This window comes from Martes martes, assembly GCF_963455335.1.
Source record: "Martes martes genome assembly, chromosome: 12".
NCBI lineage: Eukaryota > Metazoa > Chordata > Mammalia > Carnivora > Mustelidae > Martes > Martes martes.
Window position 1 is genome coordinate 69,653,526 of NC_137900.1, and position 22,592 is coordinate 69,676,117.

The 22,592-nt window shown below is 37.4% G+C and overlaps 1 protein-coding gene across 5 annotated transcripts in view; it reads left to right on the forward strand.

Moving 5' to 3' along the window:
• Positions 1–22,592, forward strand: part of SLC44A1 (solute carrier family 44 member 1) — a gene marked incomplete at its 3' end in the record, with an annotated part of 195,687 nt that overhangs the window by 134,888 nt on the left and 38,207 nt on the right. The window contains exons 13-16 of one of the 5 annotated variants that reach the window (XR_013967752.1): positions 1,885–2,022; positions 9,243–9,367; positions 11,711–11,791; positions 14,819–17,226. Coding sequence is in view for 3 of the 5 variants with exons in the window: in XM_080819762.1 (XP_080675888.1) it covers positions 1,885–2,022; positions 9,131–9,367; positions 11,711–12,001 (666 nt within the window). Of the gene's footprint in view, positions 1–1,884; positions 2,023–9,130; positions 9,368–11,710; positions 12,002–14,818; positions 17,227–22,592 lie in introns of those variants that run through there. The other 4 variants (XM_080819763.1, XR_013967751.1, XM_080819764.1 and 1 more) reach the window with 4 other exon arrangements.

Below are 22,592 nucleotides of genomic sequence, written 5' to 3' on the forward strand. Positions count from 1 at the left end.
GAATGAAAAAGTCATGGAGATGAGAAGTACAGCATAGGGAAAATAGTCAGTAGTGTTGTAATACTGTGTGGTGGCAGACGGTAGCCACACTTGTGAGCAGAGCATCACTTACAGAGTTGTGGAGTCTCTGTATTGTGTAGCTGAAACTGATGTAACATGATGCCTCTGCCCCTCCCCTTGCTCCTGCTCTCTCTCTCTCTAATAAATAAATAAATTCTTTAAAAAAAAGAAAACGGGTGCCTGGGTGACTCAATGGGTTAAGCCTCTGCCTTTGGCTCAGGTCATGATCCCATAGTCCTGCGATCGAGCCTCGCATTGGGCTCTTTGCTCAGCAGGGAGCCTTCTTCCCACTCTCTCTGCCTGCCTCTCTGCCTACTTGTGACCTCTCTGTCTAGCAAATAAATAAATAAAATCTTTTAAATAAATAAATAATAATAAAAAGAAAACAAAATTTCACAGACAACACAATGTAAAGTAAGCCCTTCATGTGCAGCAGTTTTCCAACAACTTGAACATTTTGGACTCACCAACAATTTAAGTCCACACTAAACCAAAAATTCCTCGGGATTATAAGTTTTAGCCACAAAGCCTACATACTTTCCCTTCCTATGACTCAGATGTATTTGATGTTCTAGCATGTATTCACGTTTCCCAGAAAATGTCAATCCTATTCTAGAATGCACTGTACAAAGGGGAAAAAAATCAGTCTGTGACAGAGGGTCAGAGAGGACACGGAGCAGCAGAAGCAGGTATAATTGAATAAAAGTGTGTCAGCTGGGACTCAGTACGACAAGGGACAGAAAGCCAGCTCCATCTGGCCTAAAAAAGAGAAAGTGAGAAAGGGGGAGGGGGAGAGAAGAGAGATTCTTAGCAATTTATTAGCTTCTTAGGCTAATAAATGTGGCTGGTTCCTAATCGTGCAAACATTGTCACCAGTACGAGTCCCTGGTTTCTCTCTGCTCTTGCTTCCGCGATGGTAGCCTTGCCCACCCTTTCATGTTGTAACCTCCGGCAGCTTCAGGCTCTTCCCATTATGTTGGCCAAAGAGCCCTGGCAGTTCATACCTTCCCACCTCGCTCTCCAGGAAAATGAGAGACCTGCTTTGTCAGGAGCTCTTATGGAAGAAGGAGACTTCTTTTTCCCCAGAAGCCCCAGGGAACATCTTTGGCTTTCATTGGCTCTATTAGTTTATGTCCCAGTCCCTGAACCCGGCGTTGTGGAGTTGGGTAGAGCGTGCTGATTGGCTTACCTCAATCAGGGCCTGCCCCCAGAGCTAGAGGTAGTGTCCCCCACTCAGACTCTAAGAGAAAGGGGAAGGATGCTTTTCTCAAAGGGGACTTGGGGCCCTGCTCCCAGGAGGGAGGGGTATAGTGGGCAGCAAACAGCTGTCTACTACAAAAATTGTGAGAAGTGGCAGCACAGACGAAAGCACCAAGGGGAGATGGTAGGTGTTCCAGATAAAACAGCACGCATCCTTATGCCTTTTATCTATTTGTGTGGCTTTTAAAGCATCACTGAAATGGTAATAATGCATCCCTGATATTCACAGTGATGTACCTGAGACATCTAGGAAAGGTTAAATTATGTTTGATTTACTAAGACGGGGAAGAAGTTAATGGATGTTGGAAAGGTTGTGTGCCTTAATAAATATCAGTGTTTTAAAAAGACTGAAATAAGCCAACTAAAAAGCTCTTTTTACCATATTGGGTTTTTTTTTTTTTATGTCTAATATTCCTTGTGCTGAGTTTTAACCTGTACCTTACCAGAGCCATGGGTTTAACTGGGAACTGTTTCACAAGCTGTGCCTTAACTGTATTTAGTTTATATCTTAACAAAGTAAAATTACATTTACTGATGAAAATACTGTTTTTTGCTTTTGTGCAGAATGCATACACGGCCACAGCTATCAACAGCACTAACTTCTGCACCTCCGCGAAGGATGCCTTTGTCATTCTTGTGGAGAATGCTTTACGGGTGGCTGCCATCAACACAGTGGGGGATTTCATGTTGTTCCTAGGCAAGGTAAGACCAAATCGGTTACCTGAGACATACAGTGAATTTTTGCATATATATGTATTTGCTTTTTCATTTGAAAAATATCTAGCCCACCAAAAAACTTAAAGTAATATATGTAATATAAAAGAAGCACTTATAAAACCCTTAATTTATGTCAGGCACTCTTCTAAGTACTTTACATGTATGGTGCTCATTTAATCCTAACAAGAAATTTGTGAAGGAAGTTCTGTTATTATCCTCACTTTACAGACAGGAAAACCGAGACAGCAGTCAAGTAATATGTCCATGTTTCTCCTTACATACTTTGATCGGTACAGAATTCAGGAATAGTCTGCTTAGTGGTTAGAGGTGCTGTATCTGGAGCCTGACTGCCTGGATTTAAATCCTGGCTCTCTCACTTTGTGACCTGAAGCAGGTACATAACCATTCTGTGTCTCAGTTTGTTCATCTATGGAAGTGGGATAATAATAGAGCCAAACCCCTAGGGTTGTGAGGAGTAGATTGGCTAATACATGTAGTGTACCTAAGACAGTGCCTAACACATTGTAAGTTCTCGATGAATGTTGGCTGTCATTGTTACTGTATGTAAATGCCTTTAAAACAGAGCTGTGTGGGAATGAGACTTACCTGTCCTTAAAGTGTCTGAAAAGAGGTAATTTTTCTATACTATTAAAATCTGCAGAATAATAAATAACATTATAGTTGGATTTCTGTGTATCTGTAGTTCAAACCATAAAATACTCAGAAATTTTGAAAAATTGAGCTGACATCCCTATAACCTAATAACATCATTTTTATATATTCCCTCCCAGTGTTTTTTCATAGGCTTATATTTCTATAGTATAACAATCATAGCATACTTGCCAATTTGTTCTGCCCTTTGCACTTTATATTACATTGTATCCAGTTCTCCTATTGCTTTGATAATCTTCATAAGAATTCATGATCATGATGGGCAGTATTTTATCAAATGCTATTCTTAGACACTCTTTTACTACTGAACACTTAGGTTCCTCCAGCCACTGTGTTTTGAAAATGTTTTTAAAAAGGAAAAAATACTTGGTGTAGAGAGACCAAGATACCAATGGTGTGTTGTCAAGTTCTCAGACAGCTGTCATCTAAAAAGAATTATAAAACCGTGCAGTTGTTTTGAAAATCTATAATTAAACTTAACACTGTTGGATTTGTTCTTGTCATGTTTTTACAACAGGAAATGTTTTATAGTAAGGATTGAATGAGTCAGTCCATGTTAAGGACTGAGTATAGTGTTTGACACTCTTACTAACTATTGCTATTATTTATATGCTATATGACTAATTTAGGAAGCCTTCAGATTTTTTGTCTATTTTATGTTTTACATATTTATAATTTATCCCCACTACTAAGAAGGATATGAGGCAGTTTAAAATACGAACATATGTACACAGAGCAGTTAAAATAGAAGAGAAGCCATATAGAGAAATAACAGAAAGTTATACTCAGGGGCAGCGTTTGATCATGATGGTGATTTTAGTAAACTGATGGAGATACTTGCTCCGTATTAGGTAATTGAGGAATATACTTTATGGGAAGTGTTATTCGTCCTCTCCTAGAATGTGAGCCGCTACTGTTACCTTCATTTTGTAGCAGAGGAAACTCAAGTTTAGAGAACCAGATAGGTTGCCCAAATTTAAAGGACTAGAATGTGGCAGAGCTGGAGTTCAAACTTACATCTGTCTGACTTCTCAGTTTGCAGTCACTATGTGCTAACCTTAAGTTTGCCCTTGGACTTTTTTTTTTTTTTTAAGTCTTTTGATTCAGTAATTCTGTTTATGGTAAACCACTGCTAGATATAATCCTGAATACAGAAAAATACAACAATCACAAACAATCTACTGCCTACCAATAGAGAAGTGGTTAGAAATAATAGCAAACTGTTATTCACCTTTTGTTAGACCATGTTTTTATTAAAAGTTTATAATGTGATCTTTACATATAATATGACAAGTGAAAAGACTGACTTGACTATCACTGTTAAGTACTGTTTAAGGATGTACATATGAGAAAGAATTACTATCTCAAAATGTTAATAATTATCTTTGGATATTGAAAATACGAGTGATTCCAAACCCCTTCCCCTGCTTTACCATAATGAAATAACTTCTCCATATGAAATACGCATTTCTCATAATGGAGAAATATAGAGGTGATAAAATACAGCGTTTTAAAATTGACTTTGAGTTTTTGAGCAGCCTATATCAAAATTTTTTCTTTGGTTTTATCATTTTTTTCATTCCACAAATATCCTGGGGTGCCCACTAGTAATATGCTAGGAACTTTTCTGGATGCTGGTGATATACTAGTCAATAAAGAAAATTTAAAATCTAGTAGAAAAAGCAGTTTTATATCCCTTTTTTCACTTTATGTTATGAGCATTTCCTATTTTATTAAAAATGTTTTAAACATGGTTATACAATTGTATTGTTTATTTAACTAAACCTCCAATTTTTTATAGTTAAACTATTCTCATTTTACTAACGTAAAGTATGATACGGAGAAACTTTTGTATACAAATCCTTGCCTGCATCAATCCTTATGTCCTGAGTCCAGAATCCTAGAAATAGAATTAATGAGTCAGAGTACATAATAGGTTTCTTGATATCCATTACCAAGTTGCTTTCCAGGAACATTTACATTTGAATAATATAAAATTTATAACACTGTAAAAAAATTACTTTTAAAGCCATGAAAGATAAACTTTTTTTAATCCAGATACCCAAAAAGAAAAAAAAAATGAGAGGGGAATAAAGTCTGGGTTTCCAACATACTGAGATAAACATTCTTTAGTTTTCTTTTAAAAAAAATATAGTTCTGATCACAGAATACAGTAAATCTTTTGAAAGCATTTCTTTCTAAAAGTGGTTGCTAGTATGCAGAAATAGTTTCTGAGCAGATAGTTCAAGTGGGGAAATAAGAAATCCGAGATCAGCAGATAGTTCAAGTGGGGATATCAGAAATCCCCAATTTCTCTGGGGAAAGACAGAGGCACCTGTGTGGCTCAGTCTGTTAAGTTTCTGCTGTTTGGCTCAGGTCATTATCCCAGGGTCCTGGGATCGAGCCCTTCATCAGTCTTCTGCTCAGTTGGGAGCCTGCTTATCCCCTCTCTCCCTCTACCCTTCCCCCTGCTTGTGCACTCTTTCTCCGTATCTCTTGCTCACCCTCGCTCAAATAAATAAAATCATTTTTAAAAATTAAAATAAAAGTGTCAGGAACAAACTATTCATAATATACAACTTGGATTAATCATGAGGTGATTGTGCTGAGTGGAAAACACCAATCCCAGAAAAGTAACTACTGTATGTTTCCATTTATGTAACATTCTTATATACCTTTTTTTTAAGTTAAGTAAGCGCTACACCCAGCTTGGGACTTGAACTGATTATATAACATTTTTGAAATGAAAAATTATGGAAATTGGGAATAGATTTGTGGTCACCCAGTGAGAGACGGGTTTGGGGGAGGAGTAGGAGTAGTTATAAAAGGTTAAAGTGAAGGATCCTTGTGATGGTGGAAATGTTCTGTATCTTGACTATGTCAATGTCAATACTGTGGTTGTAGTATTATACTATATACAAGATGTTACCATTGAAGGGAACTGGGTAAAGGGTTTATGGAATCATTCTGTGTTATTTCTTACAACTATATGTGAATTCAAAATTGTCTCAAAATTTAACATTTAATTTGTAAAACCCTGAATTTAAAAGAAAACAAAAGACAACACCCTGGGTTCCATTTCTGTGGAACCTAAGTGATTTCATGGAATGGAATTAGATTTGGAAGGGATCTTAGCTCCTCTAATTTAGTGGCTTTTGACCTGTGATCACTGCCTATAGGGTCCTCCCAGGTAAGAATAGAGATCTACAAGCTATTTAAACATTTTCAGCTCCTATAGATAATGCATATTTGCCCAATAAAACTATATAAAAACACCTATAAAATCTGTTTCTCCACTTCTGTGTGAAATTATTTCATCATTGTTTGATAATACTACTTCTAACATTAATTATTGGCAGTTTATTTGACATTGATTAATAAAAAATGAGAATATGAATTATTACTTAAATAGGTGCTATTTTACTGGTAAACAAAATCTTTCAAAACTTGAGTTCTGTGTGGAAAGGGCATCATAAGGCAAGATTTATGGTGGAAGTCAAAGGAAGAAACAAACAAAAAAGATTGCTAAGCCCTGTGTTATATGCTTTCAGAATGCTTATTTTAACAATTACGGGATGCGTGTACTCTTAGGTCTCTTTTAAAGGCAGAAAAACAGACTCAGAAAGCCTGAATTTGAACTTGCTTGGAGTGACAAACTAGGAAATATTAACTCTGTGCCATTCAAATTTATGTCTTTCTGATTCCAAAACTAGCACCTTTTCCTTCCTGCTTCTCACATCCTGGCCTGTGTATGACTCTTCTGTTGTATCACCAATAATGTATCCTGTAGAACAGGAGAGTCTAAACTTTTAAAATCAGGTGTCTTATTAGAAAAAAAAAATTTGAGCACACCTCCTAATATATTTACATTTATTAATATATGTACAGCTTTTAATAATATGTATTATAAAGCATAGTACAAAAGAAAATTTCAATAAATGAGAAATACAATTTGAAGTCCTAGGTGATCCCCTTCAATACTCCTTGAGGATGTATATCCCACTATGGAGACCATTGATACAGACCAATACTTCTTATAGGCTGGGACTTTATCAGAATGACCTGAGGTACTTTTTAAATAAATATTGCTGGGTTTCATCTTAGATCCAACCAACTGGACTCTGGGGGTAGGGCCCAGGAATCTGTGTTATTCTCGAACTCCCCAAGTGATAACCTAGACCCCTAATCGTTTGAGAGCCATTAATGTATCCTCTGCTTGAATAAATGAATGACACCCTTTCATTATATTTGGAAGCAATTATTACACTTCTCTGACCTTTTCGGCTAAATATCATGCATTCTTTTTTTTTTCTTTTAAGATTTTATTTATTTGACAGACAGAGATGACAAGTAGGCAGAGAGGCAGGCAGAGAGAGAGAGGAGAAAGCAGGCTCCCCACGGAGCAGAGAGCCCGATGTGGGGCTCGATCCCAGGACCCTGGGATCATGACCTGAGCCGAAGGCAGAGGCCTTAACCCACTGAGCCACCCAGGCGCCCCTAAATATCATAAATTCTTGAAGTTGTTTCTAAAGTGACAGTATCCATCCTTCTACCTCAACAGCTTTTATCTCAACATTGGTTTGGTTTCTCTGAGCCACATCTTCTCCCTATAATTGACTTTAACATTTCAAATGTGGCTTTAACTTTAAGTGGTCTAATGAGAGCATAAAGAACCTAAGTCCTTCTATAGGGTGGATATCAAAAATTTGAAGAAGAGATATCAAAAACAGTGATTTCATCCTAAAACCAAAAAGAGTGAAAGAAAATGGATATAATTAGTTATCTATAGAAGTCACCCCAGAAAGTAATGGTAAGAGAGGATTCCTGAATGTTTGCCACCAAAAAATGGTGAAGGGTCTTCAAAATTTGGGGCAGACCCAGATTTGTTCCCTAAAATCATCCAAGAAGGGTCAACTTATAGCCTAACCAATATTTCGTCTAATGCATTATAACTCTTGGCTAAAATAATGGAGAAGGAGAGATGCTTTGGTGTGGATAAATAGTAGGGAAAAGGCAAGAGAATTAATTCTCAGTCTGCCTGTTCTCAGCACTGGACAGGGAAAGACTGCTATGATTCTAGAGGACTCTTTCTTTTCCTTTGTTACTTAATAATGGATGGTAAGGCAAGTAAGGGGCTGAGCAAGACTGTGTTTAGGATTCAGTATAACCTATTGCTGCTTTATATCCATATCCAAGTATTTGCTGAGTTTTTACCTGCAAAGAATGCTGGAGTTGGCCTCGTAAGACCATGATTTAGGTGGTATCTACTCTTCTACTCTGTGACCCTGGGCAGATTGCATAGTGTCTCTGAGCACGTTTCCCAGTCTATAAAATGAGGATGATGATGTTTGCCATAAACCGTTTATAGGAACTGAAAAGCTGAACTAAAATATAGTAAAAGAACTACAAGAAATTTCAAGTGCTGCCTGGAAAGGATCAGAGTAGGTCATTCTTGACAATAAGCAAATTGGCTATTTCTTGTATTCTTCTATGATGGATGCTTATGGCAACCTCTTTCCTCACAGGTAATCTAAATTTAAATTTCGTGGCAAATCATATTCAATTCGCCATGTGTTCTTTTTTTTTTTTTTTTTTTAATTTATTTGACAGACAGAGATCACAAGTAGGCAGAGAGGCAGGCAGTGAGAGGAGGAAGCAGGCTCCCTGCTGAGCAGAGAGCCCGATGCGGGGCTCTATCCCAGGACCCTGGGATCATGACCTGAGCCGAAGGCAGAGGCTTTAACCCACTGAGCCACCCAGGTGCCCCTCGCCATGTGTTCTGTGTGAAATAAAATATGAAACAAAGAAAAAACTCTCAGAGATGTTTGTTGCAGCATTATTTATACCAGAAAACAATAGAAGTCTCCAGATGTAGGAGCCCGGCCAAATTTTCTAAGTCCCCTGTAAGATGAAATTATGTGACTAAGTGTTTATAAAACATTGATAGTGATATTATAAATATTAATGAATAGCTTTTAATGATTCATATGTATAATACTATTTCATATATGTAAAAGTGCTTAGAAGTACTTAGCAATACCCCGGAATGTCAATAATTTTTTTCTGAGTGCTAATATGGTCATTTCCTAAAATATGTATACACTTATTTTAAAAATGGCAACAGGTGCTATATATATGGGAAGTTTTAAGGAATAAGCATAATCTTTGGAAAACATGACTCTTTTTTCATGTAAACCAGAGCGTTTAAAGGACGATGTTTTGTTTATGTGAAAAGCATGTGTATGCATGCACACATATAGATGTGTATGTGTCTGTGGGTCTGTGTGAATGATATACTTCCTAACTTGAGGTGGAATGAATGTATGCAACCATCATTTAAGAATATTGAAGGGAACTTGAAATCTGCACATGTTGAACAAACAGTGGCTATTAAATGGGCTCTTTGTTCTCTCTGCTTCAGGTGCTGATAGTCTGCAGCACAGGCTTGGCTGGGATTATGCTGCTCAACTACCAGCAAGATTACACAGTCTGGGTGCTGCCTCTGATCATCGTCTGCCTCTTTGCTTTCCTAGTCGCTCATTGCTTCCTGTCCATTTACGAAATGGTAGTGGATGTATTATTCTTGTGTTTTGCCATTGATACAAAATACAATGATGGGAGCCCTGGCAGAGAATTCTATATGGATAAAGTGCTGATGGTAAGTACTTCAAATGCCCTCAACTGCTTTAGGGGTAAAAATACTATTCAGAATTTTTGCAAGACATTGTCTGTATTTCATTTCTATTATATGCAACTAAGTAATTCAGGATGAGACCTGTAGTGCTCATGAATGAGCTTAGTCTTGGGGAAATCAGGGAAGGAGCTCTTCTTGGCATGGATGGGACCATTTATAGCTGGAGCAATAACCATTAGGTAGCCCTGATTCACATTATTTCAGACTCCTGCCTCCCTCTCTGCGATTAGATGGATTAGAATTGACTTTTTAAACCTGCATTTTAGCCCTTGAATTGGAACATTGGACCACTGATGTTCTAAGTGCCCTTTCCTAAAGTGGAGCTCAAAGACTTCCCAGGTTGTAGTACCTGCCTGTATTTCTCTATCTATCACCTTTCCGAATATTATTGCCGTCAGCCCCATTAAAACTCATTATCCTAAGTATGCCAGGCCAAATTGAAGGTTTTTCATAATGAATGCAGATGAACAGACCCTGATTGTATTGTTTTCTGTAAGTCAAGATCCAAAGATAAAGGTATTACATTCAGATTCTTTATAGTTATGTAGCCTCTGCAGATTCCCTACATTAGAATCTCAATAGAAATTGTTTTAAAATTTAGAAATCCTACTTAAATGGTTCAAATACTGTTATCACTGTCAAATGGTACCAAATTAAGGATACTTAATAGTAGTACTTTGCTAGTAAGCTGTGAAATATTCCTATCTGAAGGGTGGGTAATGTTGAAGACCGAACATTAGAAATTGAGATAACAAATCCTCTTCCAGGAGCATGGTTTATCTAGTTAAGTCTAAAATAAATATGCCGGGGAGCGCCTGGGTGGCTCAGTGGGTTAAAGCCTCTGTCTTCAGCTCAGGTCATGATCCCAGGGTCCTGGGATCGAGCCCCACATTGGGCTCTCTGCTCAGCAGGGAGCCTGCTACCCTCCCCCTTCTCTGCCTGCCTCTCTGTCTACTCGTGATCTCTGTCTGTCAAATAAATAAATAAAATCTTTAAAAAATATAAAAATATAAAAACTAAAATAAAATAAATGTTTCGGGGAGCCTGGGTGGCTCAGTTGGTTAAGTGACTGCCTTCAGCTCAGGTCATGATCCTGGAGTCCCAGGATCAAGTCCCACATTGGGCTCCCTGCTCTGCAGGGAGTCTGCTTCTCCCTCTGACCCTCTGTTCTCATGCTGTCTCTCTCTCAAGTAAATAAATAAAATCTTATAAATAAATAAATAAAATGTGTCAATAAATAAAATAGATTCCTTTTTTTCCCCCTACCAGTCACAAAAATTCCAAATGATTTAGCTGACGTATTTGGTACTGAATATCTTTCACTGAAAACACCATCAACTACATTTTGGACATTTCCATAATGTCTATACTATAATTCTAACTGGTTGTTTTCATGATGGAATTTGACTTGTGAGCATTCCAGCTCCTTTCTGATGAAGGCAGTTGGAAGAATTTGGGATGCCTGCGTGGCTCAGTCCGTAGAACATGTGACTCTTGATCTCAGAGTTGTAAGTTTGAGCCCCATAGTGGGTTTAGATAAAATCTTAAAAAAAAAAAAAGAAGAAGAAGAAGAAGAATTACTTGTTTTTATTTTTTAAACCTCTGATCAATAGTTGAGTTTAAAAAAATACACTTTTTTTCTTTTAGTTTTCTTCTGTAAGAATGATGAGTATATTGAATGGAGAAGTGCTCCATAAACTTTGACAAGATAGAGATGTTTCCTTCAGGGTATAATCCCATTTTGACTACTTTTCGACCACAGGTTCTGGTTATAACTTCCTGTCTTCCTGCTTTATGGAGTAATTTCAAAGCCAAATAGACATTTTTTTTTTAAGTAGCTTGTTTATGGTTTGGTAAAAACAGTAATCTGGGCTTAGTATCGATGCTTTCTTTTACCTTCTAGGGTTATTTTAAAGACAGGCCTTCTGGAGTAAAATAGTCTTTGTTATTCCCTTTAACCTTGATATGGAAAAAGTAAAACAACAAATAAAACAATAATCTATGGGAAAATAGTCCTCTTAAAAGTAATTAGGTATTTTCTCTTCCAAATAGAAGTAACATTCTCTCTCTGAGCCTGAGTGAGATGGTCCCAGTGAATGTATGGAAAAAAGATTTTATCGTGACATTGCTGCCTTCCCACACCAACTTAGCAGCTCGTGTGTAGGGATACTAACTATCATTTATTGCTATGTTTTTAGGCCATCCCTTTACTAACATTGAATCCAAAATGTAAACGCTCCTTAGGTTCATCTACCAACCACAATCTGAAGGACTAAGAATGTATGCCATTTGGTTCCTATTTTGCAGGAGTTTGTGGAAAACAGTAGAAAAGCAATGAAAGAAGCTGGTAAGGGAGGCGTTGCTGATGCCAGAGAGCTGAAACCGATGGTAGGTGGAGATGAGGAGGTGGCCGGCCTCCAAGAGTTTCATTTTCACTTCCTCTCTCTCTCTGTCTTCACTGACTGCACTTCTTCGGGAGAAGCTGTTGTTATCTGTATCACGCAGGATGTGCTGCTCTTTCTGTTTGTGTGTTTACCCATCACTTGGATGGCAGAACTCTTGTCACAACTGAGACCACCTTCTGTAAAAGTAAGCTGAAAGGAACAGTCTTTTCCGGTGCTCCTGGTGGGGAGGGACTGTTTCCATCCCTAAAGTAAAATTGCCCTTTCTCAGGTGGAGGGTGTTTGTTTTGTTTTGTTTTGTTTGTTTTTTCCTTTTTAACTGTCAGTGTTTGGTTTTCATCAGACTGAACATTTGGTTGCACACTTGAACTGACAGTTTGATTTTTGTCATTTTTGGAAGGTGATAATAATTCCTTTCAACTTGCTAAAATTCATACCCCTCACGTTTTTAATATTGGTTTGTTTCTGTTGCTGTCTTTTATCCCTCGCTGACTTTTTCTTCTGTTGCCTGGATTGTACTTTCTTTGTTTCTTCAGCTATTTTTCAGTAGGAAACAAGTTTATTTCCATCAACACTCACATTCCCCGCTCAGTAAGACAACCGGGTCTTCTCTAACCTCAGCTTGATTGTGAGAAGGATAAATTATCTCTGGTCAGGGATACATATGTATTATAAGTACTGCACTTTTATTTGACAAAAAGCAACTCAGTCAGCGTAAGAGAATCCTGAGTTGCTTTTCCCACAGATATTCTCACCTCTGCATAATGACAGATGTCTCTCACACATATTTGTGTAATTACTGCTTATTTTACAAATGTGTTGTTCTTAAAGAGCATGTGACTTCAAAATATTATATAATTGCCTACCTCCTTAAATGGTACATTTTAAATAACGTGACTTCTCATTGCACATAACTTCCAAAAGCGTGAGATTAAGACTCCTCTTTTCTTCTTTCTAGTTTAGTAAGTGGTTGATTTCATAGGTATCCATCTGGAGAAATACATAATGTAAAACAAGTCCATTTAAGTATATAAGAGTAAAGGAAATGGGTTCGTTTAAGGTTGCAGTGCGGGTGGTGGGGGAGGCCATATGTATATGCATATGAATATGCAAAATAATTGCATATTCAACCTAAATTGAAGCCTCAGCAGAATGTTTAGATATAAACTCTTTCTCCATAACCCCCTTCCAGGGCCTATTTTGGTGTTGCTTTTAATAGCACTGATAATTATAAAGTCAAACCTTCAATGTTTAGTTCCCAAGGTATAGATCACTCTAATTTTAAGTAAAAGGATGTAGAGCTCTTAGTTTTAAGCATGCATTAGCCAGAACTGCATTGAGTGGGCAAGAGGCACCATCAGCAATGCCCATGGTCTGGTTACTTGCCTTCCCTACCCTTTCTATATCCCTCTTACTTGACACTGGCCAAAGGAGAAAGCAGTAAAGATTCTTGCCAACATTCTGGTGTCATGGGTAAATGAGGAAGGCTTTCTTTGTGTCATTCTTGGCTTATCTTACTTGTTCAGTAAATAAGGTTCCCAGCCTATAACTTTTTTAAAGGGTAAAATATAAAATCTTAAAATGTAAACCCTCTTCTCTCTACCACTTTCTGTCTTTCCAGTGGTTGGCACTTCTATTAAATCATTTGTCAGTAATAGTCATTTTTCCAAAGGGAGAAATATGTGGAGATCTACACTAGCTCAGTTTGAACCATGAATTGGCATGTATTTTTGCATTATCCTTTAGTGATAGATAAATTGTGGTAGACCAGATGGCAAGTATGCCTTCTTTCCCCGAAACCCTAATTTATAGGTAATAATAATAGAATTGCCCAAGTTATGTGGCATTCTACCAGAAGCCGAGAACTTAGAAAGATTTTTTTCCTCTAATATTGCTTTCAGTTTTAAATTATTGTCCCTTAACTCAAACACTGCTTTAAAATCTTCATTCATTTTTTGCTTTTATTTTATATTGTTCATCAGCTCATTGCTTGCAAATTAGTGACAAAACTCTCCAATCTGTCCCAAAATCTCTCTTTTTTGTGCATTGTTCTTCTGGTGCTTTGGACATTACAGCATTTGATCCCTAAGAATGATGTTTTTATATGGCTTAAAAACTTTGCAGGAGAGAATTTGAGATATTGCTCACAGGGTAGTTAAATACTTTAAGCATAATCAATACCTCTAATTCTTATCTCTCTTTTCCATTAGCATGGTAAGAGTTGACCACCATCTTAGATGTGTGCCTAAATAATTACCTGAGAAATTCCTCACTAAAGTTTGGGGATTGGTAGAATTTAGTGTTGCTTATTTGTATTTACTTGTTTTAATTCACATGTTATTCCCATAGATGAAAGTTCTATGAAAGCATCATACCTATTTTGCCGTTTCTGTACAACCTGCTGTTTAAGTTCACTGGTCTATCTTCTTTCTTAGTGGGATATTTTACTTTAGAATTTACTTTTAGCCTATAGAATAATGTTCAGTCGAAAAAATGAGCTTTTAAATTTCCTTTTGACAGGGAATCATTGAACTAAATATAAGTACTTCCAGTTTTCCTCATGGACTTTTTTCTTTTCTTTTTCTTTTTTTTTTTTTTTTTGAGAGAAACTCACTAGTTAAGGAAACTTCTAAGGTTTATGAGGTCACCCTATACATCTTTGAAAATTATTTTAGAAAAATTGATCACATGTGATGTAGAAGTTAAAGAAGGAGACACTCCAGCCTTCTGCCTATAGGAAAGAATTTATAGAGGAAAGGGAGGGGGAAAACCTGGACACTGCAGCAACATAGGCGGGAGACGTATTCTCTGCATATCTCAGAGCTTACCCAGAAGTGTGACTTTCCACATTCATAGGAATTGCAGCCCCTGGAATATAGGTTTGGGGAGAAGGGCTCTCAATCCATTTTGCTTTGTTGCCGCTTGTGACCATCTATGTATTCGTAACATCGTTCATGATCTCCTTTTAATGGTAATTGTCTAAGATTCTACTCTGTATGACTTTGTTTTCTAGGCTTCGGGAGCAAGTTCTGCTTGAACCTAGCCGACCGTTACGGAACCCATTGACATTCCAAAACAATATATACACATAACTATGTATTTGTGTGTGTGGGTGTGTGTATATATGTATATGTATGTGTGTATATATATGTATATGTATATACACACACACACATAATCAGCCAAAATCAGAGAAAAGGAACAGGGATTTAATACCTTTTTTATGCTTATTTTTGTCAAACATGTACTCCTTTCATACGGGTGGCTTTTACAAGGCAACTGCCGTCATTTAATGTTTTCAATTGTAATTGTCTTAATGGAAATGTTAAGATTCATATCTGATTAACATTTTTAATAACTTAGAGGAGATTTTAACTTTAGTTATTTAAATTAGGTAAAATGATTGTACCGAATTCTCTGTCTAAAGTTTATTCAGGGGTGATTTCCCTGATGTGTGCATAAAAATCAAGGTCTTACTTTACTGATGCATAAGTCCTAGCGGGACGAGACTAGGCATATGCTTTCAGATAAATAAGGAGATACTCCAATCAGTTTTCCCCAATCAAAGAAGCCATGTCATTTTACTTTTAGAAACACACTAGTGGACTCAATATGGGAATTTTCATAATAGCTCATGCATTTGTCAGCCAACATTAAAAAGTAACCAACTCCTCAGGTATTTGTAGTTTACCCTAAGCTTCTATAAGAGAGTAGGTTAAAAAGAAAAGGGTAGATAATCTTTCTTATGCAAACTTTGTTCTTATAGTTTGTCTTTCTTTCATTTCTTACTTTAGTAGCACCCTCCACACACTGGTGTGACTGATTTGAAGGGAAGCTGGGGCGCCCAGCAACTTTAGCCTTTAAGTTTCCATGTATTGATTTGCAGATTAAGTAATGCTGGGAGGAATAAAAAAGGGAGAGAAACATGGAACACAAAGCATTGCAAATTCCAGTGCTTGGGCTTCTGCTCCTAAGGAACTTCAGTGGCTCCAGGCTAAGTGGCCATTTTATTCAAATACTTGCTGTAAAATCTGAAACCATACTGGCAGGTGCTCCTCTCCTCCGCAATTCATTAAGTATCCAGAATTCTACAATGTTTAACTGAAGAATTGGTTATGTTTTGATCCTCAAGTGTTGAATATTCTTTCTGTTCAGGAATGGGTTTGGGGTTTTTTTGTTTCTCGTTGTTTTTCTTTTTTATTCCTGAAGCTTACCAGATATGAATGGCTAATATTCCATTGTTCTGCTTATTGTAATGGTGAATGCTTTAAGGAAAAAAAAAAAGTGTAATTTGCTAAGAATAATTCATGATCTGTTTATGCGATAACTCCTTTTTGTTACGATTTTTTTAAAAAAAGCTATTTTTGTTAATGTAAAGTAAATATTTCAGAGCAGATTTTTTAAACTTATTGCACTAAATACAGGCTCTGTACAAAAAAAAAAAAAAAAAGCCTCAGCATTTTATCATTCCATGGAAGAAGAATCTTTTGAAAGAAAGCATTGCCTCTTACCAGAAGTAGACAGTGAATTAGACCGGTATTATGGAAATGCATACAATTAATGTCACTAGGGCTTAATAAGCAGCGGTTTGCTCATGTGCTTGCTTTCAAAGGGTTAGACCTTTAAATTGCTGCAAAAGGTAAATTGTATTTTTTTCTTTTTTTTTTTAGTATCCGTGTTCTTTACTCTAGCTAGGCTAAAATTTGCTAAATGCCTTGGTTTCTTTTCAAAGCTCATGTAATATTTCTGATTTTTCAGAATATTTGCAATAAGAGTCTGGATTTTAAAAAAACAACAACAACAAAACAAAACACACACAGTTAAGAGCTCTTATCTTGGCAAGACCTGGGAAACCAACATTGTGAGAATAGCTATTTTGAAACAATAATCCTCCAGAAGTTAACATCTAACATCGCCAGACAGTATCATTGTACTCTTTTTGTATCCTCTGAAATGGAATAAATATAATTATGTAACTAACCATTATCCAAATAGATGAGAGAGCAAATCATGTAAGAAAATTCAGAATACCTTCTGTTTCATAGCCACACAGATTTTGGACATTAAGAGACATTGGGAACTAAATTTAGGATTGGAAAAAGTTTGCAAGATGAGTATCAGAACAGAAGACGTTCTAGGAGCTAGCTCTTTTAGGAGATGTCCCTCCAAAGTGACCTGATGGAAGTCTTGAGTTTTGGAAATTAGGTTCTACTCACTTGGACATCCCAGCATCACGGACTCTCGCTGCTCCCCTGTTCCATTTGCTCGCAATCTCAGCTATTTGGAAACCACCAGGAATGCTTTCTAATTATCATTTGCAACTAGAACTGTAATCAGAAAGAAATTTTGTATTTTTGTATAACTTGATCGTGTGCCATTTTATATAACAGGTCCTGTTTTACAAATAAATTTTGTTTTACTAACATTGTGTTTAGAAATTATGATCTATGTGTAACCATGTCATTTGAGTTCCAAATTAATTGCCAGGCTGTTTTCCCTAAGTAAATGTGTGTGCCACATAGGTAGATATATGCTTCTCTGCATATATGTGTTACCCAGGCACATACAGAGAGATATTTAATGTAGAGAATATCACTCTCATATGAGCTTCATTCCTTGATACATTTTATAAAGCCTCACAGAGGCTTTTTAGCAATATTTCAATGTTTTGAGGTTATGTTTGGATATTCCTGCTGCCTCTTTTCATTCATCGCGAGTCATTCTTCAGCTAGCTCTGGGCTGCCTTACTGCCATTCAATGCTCACTGCCTCCATCTTCTGCCCAAGTGAGGAGAGTAGATGAAGAACAAAAATTATCTGTGATAGGTGGTGACCTGAATAATTTTAGAAGCCATTGACTCTGTGTTGTGGTCTGTGTCTTTTTCTGTGGTGGATCTTCAACGTCGTGTTCAGTGCTGACGTCTCCAGAGTACAGTTAAGGTCCTCCAGTGTAAGTGGTGATCGTGGGGACCCAAGCATCACTGTGGGTTCTGCCATCAGCAAAAGGCTCTGGTACCTGATTTAGACTTTGCAGGCTCCTGCCTCAAGAGGAAGCGCTGCAGTCATATAAAATGGAAGGGAAAAGGTCATATTTCAGTATAAATCCAAGAAACCCATCTTCTAGGGGAGGCTTAACCAGTACGTTAGGTAAACATTAGGAATTTAGCTAGGGCATTGAGATTATATAATCCTTGCATAGATGAGCAGAGCTCAAAGCAGGTTGTTCCTTTAAACCATTTAATGCAATGCTTAATGTTTAGGATTAGAGCTTTTATCCTATCCTATAGCATGATTAAGTCCTATGTTACCGCAATTTAAGTAGCTTAACTGTGCGCTGGTCCCCAAACTTTTTCTGTAATGGTTGGAGAAGAGGTACTCACTGAGTCTCTTTTAAAATTATGCTGGAAATAAGTTTTGTTTTGTTTTTTTTTTCCTTTGTAGAGATGTTCCCTTACTCTTCTATTTTCTTTTTTCAGCAAAGAACATTAAACTGCCAATTGCCAATACCATTGACCTTGGTATCTGCCAAGGGCCCTTGTCTTTCCAGGGCATTTTCAGGACTTCATCCCAGTAGGGAGTAGTGAAGAGATGACCCCTTCCTTTAAAATGATGCTGACCTGCTGCTTTATACCAGAGTAATGCTTCTACCACCAGAACTATGGGCACAGAATTATCAGGGTGTATCAGTGCCCCCCAAATTTCAACCATTTCCACCATGTGCCAGTACTAGCTAATAAAGGCCATTTCAGGAGATCTCCCCCCACCCCTGAACCACCGCAACTGCAGAATAGGACTGTGGGGTCAGTCCCAAAACCAGAGCTGCCAATTATGGTGACCTAAGCATTTTATTTTGTCTTTGGTCAGTAACCTTCTCATTTATATTTCTGGTATTTCCAGTAGCCTTAATGTAGCCTATGAGACGTTACCTTCAGAAAAGTCTTTCAGCTTTCACCTTTCAATAAGTTCTCTACTGCTTTTTTATTGCTACTTTAAAAAAAAAAAAAAAATCCTGAGAGTCTGGAGGCTTATAAATGTACCTGCCAGAGTTAATTTCTGTATTTTCATATATTCCATCTGACAGATAGGGGTGCACTATAAGGGCTTGCCTAGAGTTGTTAAGACGTGGTCTGTGAATATTTATTGGAAAATTGCAGGTTCATAAGTAAATACACATAAAGCAGAGACTTGTGTATTATAAATTCACAGCATAGACTGCCTTTTGATTTAAATGCATATTCATGTATTTTTGTGTACTCAGGATGCATATTAGCCCTTTTGAAAAGTAGGCACTGTTCAGATACAGTGGCTGTTTTTGAAATTAGCTCATTTTTGATTAGCGGCACATAGCCTAAATTTTGAAAGCAGGACCCTTGAATGTGCCAAGAGAAAAATCTAATGCTTGTAACAAACTTCAGAAAACAAAACAAAAAACTAACTATGTTGTATACACTTGTCAGTTTAAAATAGCACACTTGCCCCATTCAGATTTCATAAATGTGAGCCAAATTCTTACTCTCCACATTTTAAGAGAAAACTTTAATCCAAGATTCAAACCTTTTAAAACAACTTTCTTATAGAAGGCTTCAATGCAAAGTTTTTAAATTTGAGAATTTCTATGGAAAACCTTTCTATAGAAATACTATAGTACTTTCCTTCCCATCTAAAGGATTTTTATATGCATAAAAAATGGCAAATGGTGTTTCAGTTTCAGTATTGCATAAACAATGATGACTTTTGTAAATTACATGGAAAGGATTTAAGTTTGATATTTTCTAAAGGAACTCATTAGTAAATTTGTGGAAAAGATATGAAATTATTAGGAACCAAAATATTAGGCAATTTTATTCCATTTTGATACTCACGTTTTACAACTAAAATGGTTTCCTGAGGAATAAATACTCCAGGCCAGGGCATTCAGAATAATGAAGCTTTTAGGTTACTCAAGGTCAAGTCAAGATCTAGCTGAATATGAAAACACTGTAATTCCCAAATGTTTCAAAAATTTCTGTTTTACTTGCTAAGACCTGAATTTAATATTTAATATTAAGCAGGTTCTTAATCTTTTGAGAGAACTATGGGCCCCTTTGAGAAGCTTATGAAAGTAATGGACTATCTTTCTCTCAAAAGCACATAGCACATTTATGAACATTTGAAATGGTAATAGAATTTCAGGACCCTCCATCTGCCAGCCTCCAACCCACCATCCCCTTAAGGCCTAACACACACAAATCAAAGGCTGCCCTAAAGTTGGTTTGATAACGTGTTTTGAAATAAAGTAGTGATTGGGCCTCCACTAAAAATACTTCTAATATGGTACTTACCGACTTATAACTTGGAATTATTTGTATAACCTGAAGACTTTGATTTAGTACTAGCTTTGGAAACAGAAACCGCACTAATCTGAAGGAGTAAGAAAATGGTCAGCACTGAATCTTCAAGAGTAAGATTTCATTCCTTGGAGGTGTGATGGGGTGTGTTGGGGAGGGATTTTGGCAAGCTACCCAGTTATTTGCAGTGGACAAAAAAATCCAAGAATCTTACAGTTATCCATCCACCAAAACACTGGATTCTTTTTTATTTCTCAAATATGACAAATGCTATCAGTAGATCACTGTCCAAAAATACGTCATCAGTCATTGTGACCAAGAACAGTTGAAGATGATGAGAAATTAGCAAACTCAGTGTAGTTTACAGTTGACAATATTTTAGTGGAAAGTTGGAGGAGCAGATGCTGGGGGTGGGAGGAAGGGAATTCAAAAGTAGTTTTTCTTCCTGGTTACATCGGGGAGGTGTTTCTTTGTTTTGACTGTTTTTGAGCCTTTGGCCACTCTGCCAACGAGACTGTGCCTCCACTCCCCTGCATCCATCCCAGCTTCTTTAGGGAAGCATGTGAATTTCTTCACATCTCATCCCTACTATTAGGTAAGCGTGCTGCATCTACATGGAGGGCCCTCAGGACCCTTAAAAAAAGAGCAGGCAGAAATCCTTAAAGAGTTGGAAGTTCTTTTAAGATTTGATTCCAGTGAGTCATGATTTGTAGTCAGACATCAAACCTTTACCTACATTTTCAAGCTGAAGAAAGCAGTGGGAATCTCATAACTGGCTGGAGAAGAAAGGAGAGTCAGCTCCCTCCCCCACCCCACACCTCCAGAAGAGCTTTAATGAACCTTCTACGGTAGCAAATGGAGAGACCGTGGGTGGAAATTCCCGTAACAGGTGAAAAAGGGCCTAAGTCCAGTGTAAGTATCTGCATTTGACATTCCTTTTGTTGTAGACGTGTATGACTTAGAATGTTCTGATCCTCCCATCTGAATCTCATCTACCCTTCCTGTCCAATTGGAATGTAGTTTGAGTTAGTTATTTTTTTCAGGAATTTGTGTTAAATCATTCTGTGTGAGTAAAAATAAGGACTGAAAAGAAGACTTGAATAAATGGGCATGGAACCGAGAGGAAGCTCCAGCCAGCATCCCACGGACCATTCTACCTGCCACTAGAAAATGTGAGCACTCTCTCTATTTACCATGTTGATCACCAGGTCAGGATTCATAAATTGTGTTAGATACCTCACAGGAATGAGACAATAATAGGACAGTGTCGGGGGCTGATGATTTGAGGCAGAGGCTCCTAAGTAAATTTTCTCCATCATCTGGGTTCCTTCCGGTAGTAGTGTGTGCTCAGAAGTTCTTTTTGGCTCCTCTTGTTTCTGTGCTAGTTTTGATTTTTGGAGACTTAGCAAGGGGAAAGTTACCTTTCTTCTATGCTGCCTTAGTGCTACAAGATTCTATTGTGTTGCTGAGGTTTTCTGACTTCTTCCTTCCTATAAAAGGGTAATAGGGGCTCCATAATGGAAAGAAGTTTCAATGGTATTGTCTCAGAATATTCTTGACCACTGAATGCACTTCAAACAGGTCTTGTACCCAATGAAATAAGTTTAGTGTGTTGTTAGCTGATCTGATTATAGGAGGAAAAACATTACAACCAACCAACCAAAAAGTAGGGAGAAAAGTATGGAGGGCACCTAACAAAATTACAGGGGCTCTGGAAAAACAACCAAAGACAAAAGCATATCTTCTGCAGACCAAAGGTCCAACTTTAAGTACTTGCTGGCACAGCCCATCTGAACTTTGGGAGTGTAGAATAGAAGTCCTAGAATAGGCAGCCGAGCTTTAAGATGAGTCAGTGCAATAGGGACCTGCTCTTGATCTCAGGCTCTGAGGCTTATATCCAGTGTCCAGCCCAGCCCAGGGTATGGATGGGGTGATAGGTGATAGAAAACACGCATCAGTGCGTCTCGATCACTCACTGTTGTGTGATCCAGCATGAGAAATATGTTGTGGTGCCACATATTTCTTAACCTGATGCCTTTTTGTCTTTGTCATTTTCTTTTGCCATTTGCATCCTATTTTATAGTGTCAAGATGGATTTTTGTATCATGTCCTGTCTGTCCATTATGAACTATAGGATCAGAGTTCAGCCTTCCATGAATTCTGCAGTTCGGGATCCTTTACCTTAGTGTCATTTTGAGCTTTTCCTTATCCCAGTGTCACTACACTGTATTCAGGTGGGGGAACAAACATGTAGGTGCTTGCACATGCCCCACAGACACGGTTGTAGCCCTACTATTTGTGACTGTCATTATTGACACAGTGCAGACTTTATAGACAGAGCATTATGCTCTCAGAGGACTTTAAAAATATGTATATTAAGCAATTAACTTTCTGGAGTTATCAAATCTTGCTGGGAAATTAACTTCCAAGAGCTCTGAATTGGATGGAATTCCATCTGGCT